This window comes from Protopterus annectens, chromosome 10.part0 (assembly GCF_019279795.1).
Source record: "Protopterus annectens isolate FY-2018-M chromosome 10.part0, PAN1.0, whole genome shotgun sequence".
NCBI lineage: Eukaryota > Metazoa > Chordata > Ceratodontiformes > Protopteridae > Protopterus > Protopterus annectens.
Window position 1 is genome coordinate 640,605,502 of NC_056744.1, and position 17,740 is coordinate 640,623,241.

Sequence of the window (17,740 nt, forward strand, 5' to 3'; positions counted from 1 at the left end):
TTGCCATTTCTACCTTATGACCTAAAGGTAGCTAAATGTTGAAGTTGCTTAAGTCATTTTAGTTTTGTTAGAATAGAGGTTGCTGGTAGTAGTGTCTTTATATTTACAGAGAAAGTCAAATTTATGGATAAAAATATATATAACTTTTACTTCTGATATAATGCCACATTGCTATGTATGTATTCTGACAAGTATTATTTTTTTTATTCTGAACAAAGGTTATAAATCCAGCTGTAATGGAAGACAATGCAAACAGCCAGACTGTAAGTGAAATAACTATTAAGTCTTATAGTGGTACCCATGCACGAGACAATGTCTTCTTTTGACAGTTTTTAGCAACTGTTTTAGAACAATATCCCTTGGAACTTTAGATATTTACTCATTTCAATATTTCCATTATATCCTTAGGGACCTGAAGGCAGCATTGAAGATAAATATGTAATTTTGCATGTCAGTAGAGGGATCTTTTGTTGTAGCAGCTTTGCAGTTACAGAAAAAGATAACTTCTATGTTGCAACATATCACATTTACTTCATATATAATGCCAACTCAGTACAGATATATTTAGGGTCAAATAAGTACAAGTTTAGTTATGTTACCTTAACAATATATTTGCAATCTTGATACACTTGTTTTGAGATTATACACTCTGTGTTTGCCTCATGAGAAAAAAAGCAAAACGTATGTTTATTGCGAACTGACAAGATTGTACTGAATGAAAAAAAAAACAAAATAGGTACAGCATGAAACTATATAATAAAGTGCTATTTCTGAAAGCTGAAACATGGGTTGTTTCATTTCTTTAATAAAGTGTGAAATAGTTTTGCTCTTTTTGCAAACATGTTGTCATACTATATGCCTCTTCTGCTACAGATCATCTGTTTTGAGAGTAAGGATAAATGGTACATAAATGATTGATGTGATTTTTTTTTTTTTTTAGAGAATATATAAAGTTTTTCACATTTGCACACAGACACTCACAGAATCACTCTGAAAACAGACACATTCTTACTGGACACAAATTCGATGTCTGGCTGTGATCAAGTGAAAGAAATTCTACCAAAAGCTATGCATTGTAGTTTGATAAACACACTTGCGCACATGCACACACACACACACACACACACTCTCTCACACACACACACACACACACACACACACACACACACACACACACACACACACACACTCTCTCTCTCTCACACTCACTCACACACTCATGTGCTCGTGCATGCATGCACACACTCACACACACGCTTGCATGCATGCAAACACACACACACACACACACACACACACACACACTCTCTCTCTCTCACACACACTCACACACACATGTGCGCGAGTGCATGCACACACACACAGACACGCACACACACACACACACACACACACACACACACACACACACACACTCTCTCTCTCACACTCACACACTCACACACACACGTGTGTGCACACACACACACACACACACACACTACTGCTAACACATCTGACCACTGCTCATTTAATTAATCAAATGGAAGTAGTGGTCAGTTGATTTCACATAACATAGAAATTCTCACCAAGTATAATGAATCTCTGACTAAGTATATCTCTGACATCTGACTATGATGACATGAAAATCTGATCAAAATAATATATTTCACTTTCAGCACATATTACTCTGGGCTAGCAAGATCAAAAATTGTTAAACTGTGACAGTTGTTGTCAGTTACTTCAAAACACACACTGACCAATCATGATAGCTATTTTCTAACATGGTGTATCTCATGTTTGTGATTAATTAAAAAAAAATTTAAAAAAATGCCATATTCCTCTCTCTCTCTCTCTCTCTGCCCCTAACAAAATACACAGATAAACTTTCAATGATCAAGTCATAATGATTAGTTGCTTTCATAAGCTGTCTTCCCACTGTGAAGAATAACCATTTTGAATGGATTCATCTCGTACTTTTCCAAGATCAAGTGAAAGAAACTGTCACGTGCAAGTGTGCGTGTGCGTGTGCACACGCACACACACGCGCACACACACACACACACACACACACACACACACACACACACACACACACACACACACACACTACCCTTGACAGTTCTTTTAACTGGTTTCAGTTCACAGCTGTAGTAAATTGCTTTCACACAGACATTATCACCCCACATAAGAACAGACACTTTTTGGCTTGGCACTTTATGTTTGACTGTGATTAAATGGAATAAATTTTACCTATGATAATGTATATTGGCTTGCTTCTCACACACCCACTCAAACATAATGCCCTTATGAAGTTAGACTGATGATCATTCATCTATGAGCACATGAGAGTATTTATTACTTTGATGATCATTAAATGGCAATAGCTACCTGTTTCATTCACTTACAGACTGTACTCCCATAACCACTTTCTAACAGGAAACACCTCTAGGTTTTTGGATATACTTATCTGTATCAGCAGGAAGTCTTTACCCCCCTCATTTATAAATATATATATATCTAAATATATACAAAGAGATACAGATATATGTATGAATGGATAAATAATTGTAAATATAAATGTGTTGTGTATATATAAGCTATAGGTATAGATGTTATTTGTGACTGAGTAGAACATAGGCATTCTGCTAACACAATGTAAATTCTAAACAGCCAAACAGAAATGTTTCCTGTCAAAAAGTGGTTATTTTGGGGAGGAGGAAGCACACTGTAAGTGAAAAAAATGTGTGCATTTGTGCACACATGTATGAGTGTGCATGTGTGTTTGTTACTACATGGTCTCCAATGCCACTATCTGGCAAGTCTTAGAACTGTATGATTATTATGATAGTCTGGAAAACACAGTAAATATATTGTTCCCCCCACTGAAATCAACATTTGATATGTTACGATATGGCACTCATGGTATTATCAAGCAATTCTTTGTATTTTCTGGCAGTTAAATATACATAAAGGACCTTTGTTCCACTTAAACACAGAAAAATGTTGTTATTTACCCAACTGAAACATACGTAAATAACACTTGTTCCACTTAAACACAGTCATAGTTAAGGTTACTCATCCCAAGTGTTGCTCTGATCCTTGTTTACACTTAAAAGGTCAGCTGATCATTACTATGGTCAATGATAGTGCATGCTAACACTGTCCACTGATGTGACTATCTGGTCTCTTGCAAAATATGATGGGTGGAGCTCATCTTTCCTCACTTTGATACCTGTTTTAAAAATAAAAAAGGCTTATTGTTATGTCCAATTTGTGATGCTAAAATTGCCCCTCAATTTAATTACTTAGCTTCTTCCCATATTATAGCATTTGCTTTTCAATATCCATCCTGCCTACTTAATTTACCAGATTTTTTGGCTGTGCATGCCACCATGTATTTAATTGATTCACTGGGCCTATTTTGTTAAGACCAAATAATTCAAGACTGATCCAGTGAATGGGGCTTGAAACTACCCCAGGTCTAAGCATCCACAGTGTTGTTTAGGTTAAGTAATGCAGTATATATTAGGTCCCTGTCTTTGGGTTTGGGGGACTTGTTCCTCATATAAAATATGTTTTCTAATTTTTAGCCAGTTGGATTTGACTTGCCTTAGTAGATTTTGCTGAGACAGGACTCATTTACAACAACCGCAACCACATCCAACAATGTCCACAGATGTATGCATGGGGTACCCTGCAGTCTTATTTGTGCTTAAAACTGTAGGCAGTAAACAATCCTGCTTGTTTAGAGAATTTATACCTCTTGACTATTTACTAATTACTAACATGAAACTTCAAGTAATTGCTGACCTCCTTTGTATGTAAATATGTCAGTCACCAGCATGACTGTTTACCCACTGCACCCTGCCTCAGGTGTTCTGATGGCAGTTCAGTCTGCGATGCAACTCTTACAATCACACCACAAATCTCTCAAGGCAGGCAGTGCAGTGCTTCAAGCCACCAGTCCACAAACTGGTCCAACAACTCCACCAACTCCCATTGGATGACAATTTGTGACCCCTCCCCCAGTCAGTGTCACCAAGTTAAACACTGTCCTCCCATAATTGACCACCAGAGGTCACTGGGGAAACTCCCAGCTTGCCCACTTTCACACCCACTGGGGCAGTAGGCAGAGAGGAGACAGTGTGCTGGCTGGAGAATGCCAGAGCTGATGGCAGGGTAGGGACCTGTGCTATGCTATTGATGTTCCTATGGCAGATGCTGCAGAAAATGTTAACATAAATGGATAGAAATAAAGTAACAAATATCAAAGAAAATATAAGAAAGTATAGCAACAAACAGAAGGAGAGAAAAAAGACAGTACTATGAATGTTTCTGATGATCACTCATGTTGGTACACACTGGTGTATTATACAGCTAAGAGGTACACTGCTATGGGCGATCTGATAGCTGTGCTTGGGTACATAAACTCAGACATCCCTTCTGTATTAAGTATATGCTCATTGCCAAGGCTAGGTGGGTGAGGTTGAGGCTACAGTGATAGGATGTGGATATTGTAAGTTACAGGCCATTTGGAGTATGTGGGTTTGAAGACCTGTAGACACGGTCAAAGACATGCCATGAGGATGTGGACAGTGGTACCTTTTTGCAGCCAAGTACGTTCATGATGGCACTGTGCTTTACCACAGGCAGAGAAGTAATCACTGCCAACCTAAATAGGTATCAACAGGTGCATGGCAAACTTTGTAATCTCATTTTCCATGCACCAAGGCATATTATATGGGTATAGCCCAAATGTCAGGGGTATGCCGGTCAAAGGTATCACCAACATGAGCATATGTTGGGATGATGCATGGGTAATATGCGGCCATGTGTCCCCATGGACTGCTCCCTCTTTAGGGTACCACCTGGAAGCCCTTCTACCATGAGTGCAATTAGAAGCTACGGTCATTCCCACAGAAATATTTCAGCCCTCTCACGGTCACATGTTACTGCTGTTGACAGTGATGCAAATCTTTGGGCACCTGTGTAGTATCACCCGACATACTTCCACCATTGAAGAGTGCAAAAATGGATGGCAGGTTGAAGTTATGGTATAAGGAGCAATGGTAAAGAGGGAAGTTTACAAGCATCAATTTGCCTACATATGTCAATAATTTTTGGTCTTCAATATCTCTATGGGCTATAACACTGCAATTAGTTTCCCCACATTTATGCTAGGGTCATTGAAACATCCTTGTGTACTCACTGTTTGTCATAGGTAATTATGTGAATTCACAAAGCTGACCTAGCCTTAGTGTGGCACAGGCGACCTGAGAAACATTTATTCATATTACTCTCATTAGCATATGAACTGTGTCAAGAGCTTCAAAATTGTGCAGTAAAAGCAGCTACAGCCACTGCTGACCTCAATATGCTATGAAAGATTGCTGGACTGAATGGAGAATTGTACTTATTTCATTTTTTTAATGTATAACTACTGCTTTACCTGTGTGTTGTTTGAATCCATGAAGACAGCCCGGTAGTACAAGGCAACAAGGCTTTTCACACATTTAAACTACCTACTGGGCCGAAAGGCACAGAAAATGGAGATGTCTCAACTGACACCAAAAGCAGTCACACCTCAAGGCTAGTCAATCAGTATGAAGCACCTGAGCTCCTCCACATGCAACTCACTATAAGCAGAGTCCCCTACCATATCTTTGAGAGCTATTCATCCCATCTCTATGACACAAGAAATCCATACCACTTAAAGGAACTGGAGTCACTACCCATTTAACCCAACACCATACTCATGGGTGACTTCAACAATCCCCATTATAAACTGAGACTCCTACACAACCTCAAACCTGCAGGCACAGTTTCCAGGATGTTCCCAACACAAATACCCTGGATCAGCTAGCCGGTGCACCCACTAGGGGTGGCACCATCCTTGACATAGTTTTCACTCACATGGGGGGATGTTGTACCCCCTACCAAGTGTAATTAACCTCCTCACTAGTCACGTCAGACCATGAAGCTGTCTCTTTATAAATAAAAATAAAATGTGGGACACCAGGCAAACTTCATACTACTATATGACACCCTGGCGAAATTACAAGCCCTTCCAAACCAAAGGACCATCGCTGCCTGTAAGGAGTCATCCACAAAAACCCTTTACAATCATGTATACAGCTGCACAGAGACAACAGTACCTACAAGAAATAAGCACAGGACCAAATCAAAAAAATAAGCCATCCTGGTGGAATACCAACATAAACAGGTTGTATAACAAAAGGAAGAAAATTGTGGCCAAAAATAGGAAATACAATATCAAGCAAGGTAAGACCTCCCTCATCAAACTAAAGAAACAATGCAGGGGACTAACTATTTATTTTATTTTTTATTTTATTTTACATTTGTTGACCGGGAGAATCTGACTGGATGTATGTCCCTTTTCAGCGGAGGCCCGGGGAGAAAAGCTCCACAGTTTGTTAATATACAAAGTCATTTAACATATACAAAGTCATTTCACATATACAGAGAACAAGTACAAAAATAGCATTTTAGCTTACAGAGAAAAAATATTTTTAGCTTGTAAACTGTAGTAGAAGGAAACGTTAGATGTTCTTCGTGTTTCACTGTTGCAGTCATCACATTTGGGTTATCTGCTTGCAGTAGCCCTCAGTCGGCCTGATTATCAAAGTCTTGGGTCCTGCATCAGTTGCTGTCTCATTTTCCATGACGTCAGGTAGTCAGGGGTATAAAGCATGCAGCCGACTCCATTACACCAGTCTTTCTTGCCGTGCGGTGCCTGAAGCAGAAGCAGTTCACAAGTGCCGGTCGGCCGATTCCTGAAATTTTCCTTTTCGAGTTTCAGAACCGAAGTCATCAACTAAAGCTAAGTACCCCATTGGGGAAACTTTCTCTTGCTCTAAACCGATGTCAGTAAAAGTCAATAATTGGGGTCTATATTAGAACATTGACTTTTTAAAACGTTGAATGTTCTAATATCAACCCCTATTCAGTAAACACTGACAATATCGAACATGCAGAACAGCAAATTTTTTCCCAGGGAAAAAAGTTGCTGTTCCAACACACATACACACAACACAAGCACACCAAACAAACAGCAATCCACACACATACATCTAAAATCCTACATCTAACCCTACACTAAACTGTACATACACTACTAGCTATCCACTTACCTTAACCCAAACCCTAACTCTAAGGTCCGTCACTATAGCACACTCACCTCACCCGTGCCCTAACCATAACTCACCTACCCCGCCCTAACCCTCACTTCCACACAATCGCACACTTACCTGATCCACGCCCTAACCCTAACTCACATACCCAGTGCCCTAACCCTCACGTCCACACAATCTCACACTTACCTGATCCTGACCCGTAACTTTCCACCACAGTGCTGAAAATAGCGAAGCCACAGGAATGGCCAGCCAAATTCCTTCCCTAGGAAGAAATTCGGTGTTCTGCAGCTTTGCTATTTTCAGCGTTCTCTGAATAGGGGTTGATATTAGGACATTCGAAGTTGTGAAACTTTGATGTTCTAATATAGACCCCAATAATTGCATTGCTTGTGGAAAGCAAATACCTCATAAAGATTTTCATTCGTACTGTATTCCTTGCCTAGGCCCTGTCGGTTTTGTGCCTTATTTAAACCACAAACTATTTGTCATTGGTACAGTTTCGCTTCTAAATATTTTGGTACTTGGTTCAGTTATTCAGATATGTCATCAGTAAGCCACCTGACTACTGACATTCTGAAAAAATGCAAAGATAAAGACAGAGACAGGCCGCTTAGGTTCAAAGCTGCTAACGATGCTTTTCCTAAGCTAGTCGCCAGTTCACTGGTACACATTGAGGTGCTTTCGCAGGCCCTGATACCCACTACTTCAGATTCGCAGGCCTCTACTGAGACCCATTCAGAGTCCGGTATGCCGCGAGATGCTTTTGTTGTGGAACCTGCAGATGTCTCTACCTTGGATGGGTCTGGAGCCACTGTGCAGGCACCAGCTTCTGAGGGTGTATTCAGGCCTACTAACTTGCATATAAAACTGATGCCATCTTCTTCTTCTAGGCCTAAAACTCAAACCATGCCTAGGAAACCGATGCCCAGACCACGTGGTCAGGCCGCTATGCCTAAAAACCAGATGATAAGAATGGCTGAAGACCTTATTACTTTAATCAGGGGAAGCCAACCTCCCCCCTCTAAGAGACCTAGGACTGAATTTGCGTATGATACTTCTGACCAGGATTCTGAAATTTCTGTCTCCTCTGATGACCAGGATTTACCCTTATCTACCTATGAGGATTCTGATGCAGAGGACTCTATTCCCTCTGCTTCTCCCCCAGAGGATTTTTCTTTTGGTGAAACCTTGCATACTCTTAGGGAGCATTTTCACTGGGAAACCCAGGATTAGTCTGGTTCTAAAAAGAGGCTTAGAGATTTCTTACTCCTACCCAAACACAGGCCTTTAGCTATCCCTCCTGTACTGGACATTGTTGATGATGCCTTTTTGGGATCTAGCTTGGCCTCTGACTGTTAACCTCCTGCTCCCAGAAAACCTTATAGATATTACAGGGTTCCTGATTCTCACAAGTTCCTTTTTAAAAATCCTACTACGGATCCTGAGACCATTTCACAGGGACCCAAGGACATTAAGGCTACTACTGCCAAAAGTCCTACTCCCCTCTGATAGAGATTCCAGGGCGTTGGATAGATGGGGTAAGAAGATATACACCTCTGCTACCTTGGCCATCAGGGCCTTAAATTGCCAGTTTCATATGTTAAAGTATCAGCAGCATATTATTGGATTGCTTAAACAGAAAATGATGTTGCTTCCTGATTGTGCTGAAAATAAGGATTTACAGGATTTAATGCATTCTGCTGAACAGGTTGGAAAACATACTTTGCAATGTGGTTTTGATTCACTAGCGGCATCTTGCAGGGCTGCTGTCACCGGGTCTGTACTTAGAAGGCATGCTTGGCTTAAGGAGCAAACTTTGCCAGATCATGTTAAAACTAAATTGCTGGATGCTTACTTAAATCAGGACTGCCTGTTTGGCGACAAAGCAGAAGAAGTTCTTAAAAAGATGGAGGAAAAAGCTAAATCTATGCAAACTGTTAAAGATTTGTTACAAGTGCAGCCTGTATTTAGTAGGCATTGGCCCTCAAAAAAATTGGTCCTTTCCTGCCTCTTCCAGGCCTTCTCAGTTCAAACCCAGAACTAGCAGAACACCCAGACTTCAGTCCCAGGGTATGCACAGGACTAAGCAGTGGGGGCTCCCACTTTCAAATCAGGGAGTAGTAATTCTCCACCCTATGGTAAGCTGCCTCAATGACTTAACTTTAAAACTTCCAAGCACTTCTCAACTGGCTGCTCCTTTAGGGGGAAAGATTGCTCTGCAAGCAAAAAACTAGGAACTCATTACCCAGGACAAATGGGTTTAAGACATAGTTTCCCAAGGATACAGATTTCACTTCCACACATTACCAATCCCAAATGGTTGGCCAGATCTACCACCAAATCAGTGGGAAGAGGCTCAAAAGCAAGTATTCTCTCTCAAGATTAAAGGCTATTCAGACTGTTCCAGAAGAGGAAAAGGGACAAGGTTTCTATTCAAGACTTTTCCTGGTACCCAGAAAATAAAACTCATGATGTCCTATCCTCGACCTGTCTATCCCAAACACCTTTTTGTTGATTCCAAAATTCAAGATGCTAACTCTTCACCAGTTGTTTCCCATGATAGGCAAAGATGCCTGGTTGGCAACACTGGATTTAAAGGAACCTTCCTGCACATCCAAATCAGGGAATCTTGCAGAAAATACCTACGCTTCAAAGTAGGCTGCATGCACTATCAGTTCTCTGCACTGCTCTTTGGCTTATCTACTGTGCCCAGGGTATTCATTAAGTGCCTAGCTCCAGGCATTGCATTTTGTAGGCAAAGAAATATTCAAATATACCCATACCTGGACGATTGGCTCATTCAGGCAGAAAGCCAGGACATACTTCTGAATCATCTGGCATTTGTACAAAAGGTGTTAACTTGTCTGGGGTACACCATAAATGAAAAGAAATCACATCTGGTACCCTGTCAACAAATTATATTCCTGGGAGCAAGCTTGAACACAACTTCCCAGATGGCTTTTCTCATGCCAGAAAAACAAATTCATTTGACAACTTACTTCAAACTAGTGGCAACAAAAACCCTGCTATCTGCAAGGCAAATATTGCAAGCCTTGGGGTTCATGGCCTCGTGCATTCTACTAATTCCATATGCAAGACTGCATATGAGGAAACTACAATGTTATCTAAAAAGCCAATGATGTCAACATTCCCAGGATCTAGAAACAATGATTTCTATCATACCTTGCCTATGGTTAGAACTTCTTTGGTGGGCAGAGGCCTGTCACCAAAACAAGGGACTACCATTCACTCTACCCCCTGCCGCCCAAACCCTAACAACAGATGCATCAGACTATGCATGGGGGAGGGGGGGATGGGAGCTCACCTGGCAGGGAAGTGCATTCAGGGCAAATGGAACCCAAGTCAAATGCACCTGCATATCAATCAAAAAGAAATGTTAGCTGTACAGAATGCTTTGACAGCCTTCAAGGACCACATTCTTCCAGGACAATTAATGGTAAAGACAGACAACACCACTGTTATGTGGTACATAAACAAGCAGGGGGGTACCCATTCTTACCCCCTCTGCAGACTAGCCATGGCTCTGTGGAACACAGCCTTGAGCTACCAAGTGCATCTACAGGCTCAATTCCTGCCAGTAAAAGTAAATACATTGGCAGATGAACTAAGCAGAAATCTCATGGACCCACACGAGTGGAAACTGAAACCAAAGATTTTCAACATGTTGATCAACAAATGGCCTGTTTGCCTACCCCCAGAACTACCAGTTGGACAAATTCTGCACAAGGACTCCCCAAAAACAAGCTTGGAAAGTGGATGCTCTGTCCTTCAGCTGGAAAAATCAGTTTATGCCTTTTCTACCCAAGGTACTACTAAAGATCAAACAGGACAAACCAAGGATGATACTGATTGCACCAGATTGGACACACCAACACTGGTACCCCCTCTTGCACAGTGTGTCCCAGCTTGTCCCATGGCACCTACCTCAGTCCCCTACCCTGCTGCCTCAGCAGGAGAGCCAGATTCTGCACCCCCAGCTTCAAACCCTGAACCTTGCAGCCTGGCTAATTACCTGAGCTCTCCATTACCATTCCTCAGTAAACAAGTGTTGGATGTCATCTTGGAGGCAAGGAGGCCTAGTACTAGATAATCTTATGCTGAAAAATGGAAAAGATTCTGTGTCTGGAGCCAAACGCAAGGGATGGCCACAGCAGCACCCAATTTACCTCAGATTCTCCAATACTTAACTGAGATGCTTGACAAAGGCCTTTCCTTTTCCTCCATCAAAAGTCACGCCTCAGCCATTTCAGCTCATTACAACACAGAACCACCCCTCTTTTCTTACCCACTGCTCAAGCAGTTCCTCAGAGGGGCCAAAAACTTAAGACCACTCAGGAGAGCCCCAACTCCAGCCTGAGACCTTAATTTTGTATTGGAAAAACTCACTCTTCCCCCTTTTGAGCCAGCTGCAAGTGCAGAGTTAAAATTTCTTTCTTGGAAAACAGCTTTCCTTTTAGCAATCACTTTAGCAAGAAGGGTATCTAAATTACAGGCCCTTATGGCAGTGGAGCCTTTCATCATCTTTCATGTGGACAGGGTGTCCCTCGGGACCAGTCCCTCTTTCATGCCCAAGGTGGTATTCAGTGTGGCTCTTAATCAATCCATTCATTTGCCAACCTTCTTTTCTAATCCACAGAACAAAGAGGAATGGATACTGCACTGCTTAGATGTGCACAGACAACTTAGATTTTGCTTTGACAGGACTAAACCTCAAAGGAAATCTGAACAACTGCAGGTAGCATTTGCTGCAGGGGCAGAGAGGAAGGCTATTTCAAAGCAAGCCATTGCATTCATTTCTGCTATAAGCACCATGGAAAACCTATCCCATAGGAGATCAGACCCCATTCAACTAGGGCTGCATCTACATCTACAGCCTTTCTCAGAGGTATCCCTACCAGAGACATCCTAGAAGCTGCTACCTGGAGTTCTGTCCATACTTTCACCAAGCATTACCATCTGACAATTTTCTCTAAATCCAGAGCTGGCTTTGCCAGTGTCCCTACTGTTATCACCACTAATCAACTTAAAGAATTTAATGAAAAATACAGTGGTGTAAATGTTAAGACTACAACTACAATGCATTAGCTTGTTTTAAGTGAGTTGCTGATGATGACAAAAATCCTCTCCACCATGTGATGTGGTGCATAAATTGCCAAGCAAACGTTTCTTTTCATCAGCAAACATTTTCTGTCTTTGATTGTTTAAAAACGTTTAAAACGTTTATTTTCCCTACCTTGATGCAACTGAGTGTAAATTGAAAACTTTAACCCTTGTGGCATCAGCATAGGAGATCTCTGGAGAAAGGACATCCCTGTCCTCCAGAGATTAGATCATTTTGCCTCTTCTGGTTCTCTGCTCTGAGCCTTGTTCATCCATTCCACTGGGACAGCCAACCCAATTAAGACTGCTGTAGGTCCCTCAGGACATCTTCATCTCTTCTGATACTTCTCCAGACCATCCCACTGAGGAAGGCCTTCAGAGGAGAACATGTAAAAGGTGGCACCGAGATTCCCCTCAGGAATTTCTCATGGAGGACACCGATTTTGATGAAGGTAAGGGGTGCCCCAGATCTCCACCTGAAGACATCTCCTTTGAAAATGTCCTAGAGCTCCTGAAACAAAAACGTGGCTGGTCCTCCGATACCCCCTCCCAGGAGGAATTGCTGTTTCTAGAGGCTTTTATGTCTGACCCGTCTACTTCTTGGGTGACTTCACTGGCTGATGAACTCATCATATTTGTTTCCTGCAGGGCGTTGAAGGAGCTGGATACTGGAGAGCCGATCCCTAAATGACCTGATAACATTCTAGCTCCCCCTAAGGACCAGGCACACTGGAGCAAAGGAGTCCTAGTTGATGCCATGGTTGTGGCAGCAGCCACCAAAAAAGAACTGGAAGAACAGAGTTTTTCCATCCCCCAAACAGGGAGTCCAGGGTCTTGTACAGATTTGGTAAGTACATGTATGCTTCATCGAACGTTGCACTCTGGTCACTGAATTATCTGGTACATTTTGTGAGATTACAAAGAGATTTAACCAAAGAGCTTTCCAAATCTCTGTCTGGGCTCATGTCTGCCAAGGACCAAAATAAAATCTCTTCCCAACTCGCCACCCTCCAGTCTATTTCTGATGTGCCCACGAGGCTGATCTCCCATGCAGCAGAAGCTGCCTTACGGGTGGTGGGTTCAGGCATAGCCATTAGGAGGCATACGTGGATGGGATTGTGTGACTTTGAGGAGCCCTTTTAAGTCTTCATTCATCAGTGCACCCACCCTTTGATGGATCTTCCTTATTTGGCTCCAAGGTAAAGGACATGTTCTCCAGATGTGAGCAAGAAGGAAATACCTTGTCTGCGTGGCCATACATTTTTCAACTCCTCAAAGACCTTTATCAGGGTATCAACAGGGAGGTAGAAAAATGAGATATCCCAAATCCCAGGGTCCTCTTCAAAATTCACGTGGAAATAATTCCCCCAGAGGCAAGGAGTAACTCAAATGGAAGACTGCATCCCTGCAGTAGAGGTGGCCCGCAGAACCAGGGCTTCTGTGATTCCTTCTCAGATAAGTCCTACTAGACTTCCTGAAGTGGTCTCGACTGTAACCCTTTGGAGGCAGTCAGGGGACCTTTGTCTCTGCACCAGATAGCCTGGGCTATCTAGAAAGAAAAGATTCCTTGGTGCTGGGAATCATATCCAGAGGTTATATACTGCCCTTTTCCCAAATTCCCCCAAGCAAAATGAAAAGAATCCCTGATGTTCCACCCAGAGGGAAGCAGCTGCACTAGAGCGAAAAAAGCTACTAGGGAAAAAAAGTGTCATCCAGTACGTCCCCCCTAGACTAGAGTGAGAATCCGGGACCTATTTGAAATTCTTCTCGGTGCGAAAAAAGACAGGGGACTTGAGACCGATACTGCATCTCAGCAAACTAAATCAGTTCTTGCAATATTCAAGGTTTCAGATGGTCACAGTTCGGTCCATTTTGCCACTTTTGTGGATGTGCTTGTTAAATCTTCAGGATACATACTATTTTATCAAAATGAACAGGCACTCCAGAAGATATCTGCGCTTCCACCTGGGAGCCATTATCAGTTCAGAGCACTGTGCTTTGGTCTCACCACAACCCCCCAGGGTGTTCACCAAATGCATGGCAGTGGTAGCAGTTAGGATTCCGAGTGTTTCCATACTTAGGCGACTGGCTCCTATCAACCCCAACCAAGCATCGACTCCTACATGCAAGGGATTACTTGCTCCAGTTGTGCATTTATCGAGGCATCTCAGTTACTTTTAGGAAATCGCAACTCACACCTACACAGAGTCTGGAGTTCACAGGTGCCTGTCTGGACGCAGTCAATAAGATAGTCTCCTTTCCTCCTGCTCGCATCCAGACAATGAAGTCCTAGGTCAGGAAAGTAAATCAGAATTCTTCTCTTCCAGCACGGCTAATTTTACAAGACCTGGGATTCATACACCCACTCTCACCGTCATTCCTCTGGCTAGGTTTCACATGAGAATACTTCAGTGGACTCTGTCGACCCAGTGATCCATTGTTCAACGTCTTTTAACCGCTCCAGTCAAGATCAGACAGGCATACGAAGGGTATCTTTCGGTGGATTCATTGAACAAACTCTCAGAATGTCATTCTTTTTTTCTTCCCCCGGCCAAGGCCATGGTCACCGCAGATGCCTCCCAACCTGGGTGAATTGAGCATATAAAACTCCTTGGCGTGACAGTCGACAATAAACTCAGATCTGACGAACACATAGCCATCACAGTTAAAGTCCACATCAAACTTGGCTCACTGTACAGAAGCAAGCCTTTCCTCACTGAGAATACCAGACTAGCCATATCCAGAAGCTTCCTCCTTTCTACGCTCCTATATGCTTTCCCCCTCTTTACCAAGTTAGAAAAGTCAGACAACCAAATTGGAACCTTGCTACAACAAAATAGCCCGCTTCGCAACCAACATTCCCCACCAAACCCACCAGTGTATTGATCTACATCAATTAAATTGGCTTGAGCTACCGAACCTCCTTCATCTCTACCAACATAAATTCACACACAGTATCATCTTCCATCCCGACAGTTGCCCGTCCCTCAAAGAACTTTTTACTTACTCATGCCCACGAAGTCTAAGAGCTGCAGACAGAAACTTTCTCACAGTACAGAGCTAACAACAGTCATGGTAAAGCCCTATTCTCAAATCATATAGCCAAATTATGGAAGTCTCTACCCCACACCTGAATCTACCTCTTTCAAACTACTACTATCTGACCATGTATCCAAGAACTGGCATTGTTCCGGCTCCAAACCTGACTGATAAGATATCTATAACTCTGTCAACACACTGTCCACTCCTTACCTCATTTTCTCCCTCTCCTCAGTGTTTATTACTACTCAAAATATATATAAAGGAAATCTAATTTGTTCATAACTATTATTTAATATGTACACAGTAATAATTTTTTCTCACAGTGATCTTCACTGAAATGCTTGTGTTTTTTTTCTCGAACCTGTATCTACTAGAAAACTGTATTGAATACTACTTTGTATAGACTAATTAGATGATGTGTATTCTGTATCTTACTGTATGTATACTATTGTAATATCTAATTATTGTATTTTGCTTAAATTTCTGTGGAGCTTTTCTCCCCGGGCCTCCACTGAAAATGGGCTTCTGGCCCAGTTGGACTTCCCTGGTAAACAAATATAAATGAATAAATATGTTTGCTTATCTGCGGTTCAACCACATGTGCGTCCATTAGAAGTTAGGTTGCCATTGAAAATACTACTATACGTAGTCCTTAACTACCTTGCATTTCAGAACAAAAGAAAAAAAAGACAGCTGCATCATTGGCTTAAAAAAACAGGATCAACACACTGCTTAACAGCATGCTATTCACAGAAGTACCACAGATTCATACACATTCAGTTTGTCCTGTCAGTGTACTTCACAACTACAAGATACCAACAAGACAACTGCCATACTACTTATTTATAAATAAAGAAAAATATTTAAAGCTTTCTTTAAAGAAACAAATTGTATAGCAACACTAGATTATGTTGGAGTGTGCAGTATGATGGATTTTACTTGTGCCAACAAGACTTACTGCTTTGGGCTTTATCAGCATGGTATTGTAGTAAACCTCAAAACTAATAAACAACACGTAGTCTCTCATGCGATAACAATTTACAATGTCATCTGATACCAGAATGCATTAAAACAGAATTTTTTTTTTCATTTTTTTGGGCTTATTCTCAATGATATCACAAGTTGCATGGCAGTACTGTGGGACACCTCCGTCATCCAACATTCTAATGATGTATCCCTGTTCTAGCATAATTCAAGCAGTGTGCTTCAAATGTATGTTCTTGATTTTTGCCATTTTAAAACAAAATTCAGTAGATGGCTTGACATTCATCTTACAGTCTATGGAAACAGAATCATCTCACATTCTGCTGCTAGTCATTTTGGGAGGTATTCAACAACTGACCACATCCAAACGAAATTTTACTAAGTTACATACGAATTCTGGAACAATCAAGATTATTATAGTGTACGTAGCCAGAGTCCTGTTTAATAATTCAGACTATTAGAGCTGCATGGTGTAAGACCTGGCTAGGTGTATTAAACAAACAAACAAAAAAAAGAGTGATGCATTTCAAAAGAGTGACCACATTGTTTTCTAGAGATATACTATTAAAAAGTGTCATGCTGTGGATTCTTTTCTTCCTGATTTATTTACCCAGCCTAGAAGAAATTTTGTTCTGCCTCTTTAAAATGTCCCCACTAGCCTTTCGTAGACTGCTGCATGTTCCGGGAAGTACTGTATCTCTGTGCTATAGTTTTTTTTTTTCTCCGCAAACGGACTGGATTGCCTTTAATTCTTGATAACTTTCAAGTCTTTAAAATAAGTACACTGCAAGCTGACAGCTACACCCTGATGGAAGCTGTCTTTACAGATCCTATTTTAAGCTATTGTAAGCTGTAATGTAGAAGTAACCCAGGCAAAGAGAATTAAGATGTTAATGAAAGCAAGAAAGGAGCACTGAAATGAAATGACTTCAAATTATTGGTCAGTCCTAGTTTGATGTGTCTTAACTTAAATGGTAAAAAAAAGTAAAGTTGAGACTGCAGTGTTTTTTCTGCTTTCAGTGTACAAAAGCCTACAGCACCTGGTATTCCCAGGCGGTCTCCCATCCAAGTACTAACCAGGCCCGACCCTGCTTAGCTTCCGAGATCAGACGAGATCGGGCGTGTTCAGGGTGGTATGGCCGTAGGCGGAGACTGAAGCTTTTCTAGTCTCCTTTATAGCTCACTCTTCAGTAGCTCAGCAGTCAGTTTTGCATGTATTACATTTCCTGTAATTACTGTTTGCCTCTTTCCACATTTTAAAACCACAGGGGTTCTCTTTCCTCAGGGTGATGAGTGCAGATGACATATTCAACAGTCGTGCAACACATCCAGTGTTTACTGTCCCTGCTTATTAATCTCTTCAGGCACGTTTTCATCATACATTCTCTCTGGACTGTTTCATGTGCAAAAGTCAGATGCAGGTATAGCATTACTGCTTTAACTCCCAGGAATTGTAA

At 41.6% G+C, this 17,740-nt stretch overlaps 1 protein-coding gene and 1 non-coding gene across 3 annotated transcripts in view; one reads left to right on the forward strand and one right to left on the reverse strand.

Annotated features, from left to right (window-relative positions):
* Nucleotides 1-783, forward strand: part of HSPB11 (heat shock protein family B (small) member 11) — a 280,522-nt gene extending 279,739 nt beyond the window's left edge. The window contains exon 5 of one of the 2 annotated variants that reach the window (XM_044085470.1): nucleotides 219-783. In XM_044085470.1, the coding sequence (XP_043941405.1) occupies nucleotides 219-326 (108 nt within the window). In that variant the 3' untranslated portion in view covers nucleotides 327-783. The remainder of the gene's footprint in view (nucleotides 1-218) is intronic. The other variant, XM_044085469.1, reaches the window with a different exon arrangement.
* Nucleotides 784-17,311: 16,528 nt separating this feature from the next.
* On the reverse strand, nucleotides 17,312-17,430 carry LOC122814705. The gene has a single exon (XR_006366898.1). It is a non-coding gene; the product is annotated as a 5S ribosomal RNA (ribosomal RNA).
* Between the last annotated feature and the right edge of the window lie 310 nt (nucleotides 17,431-17,740).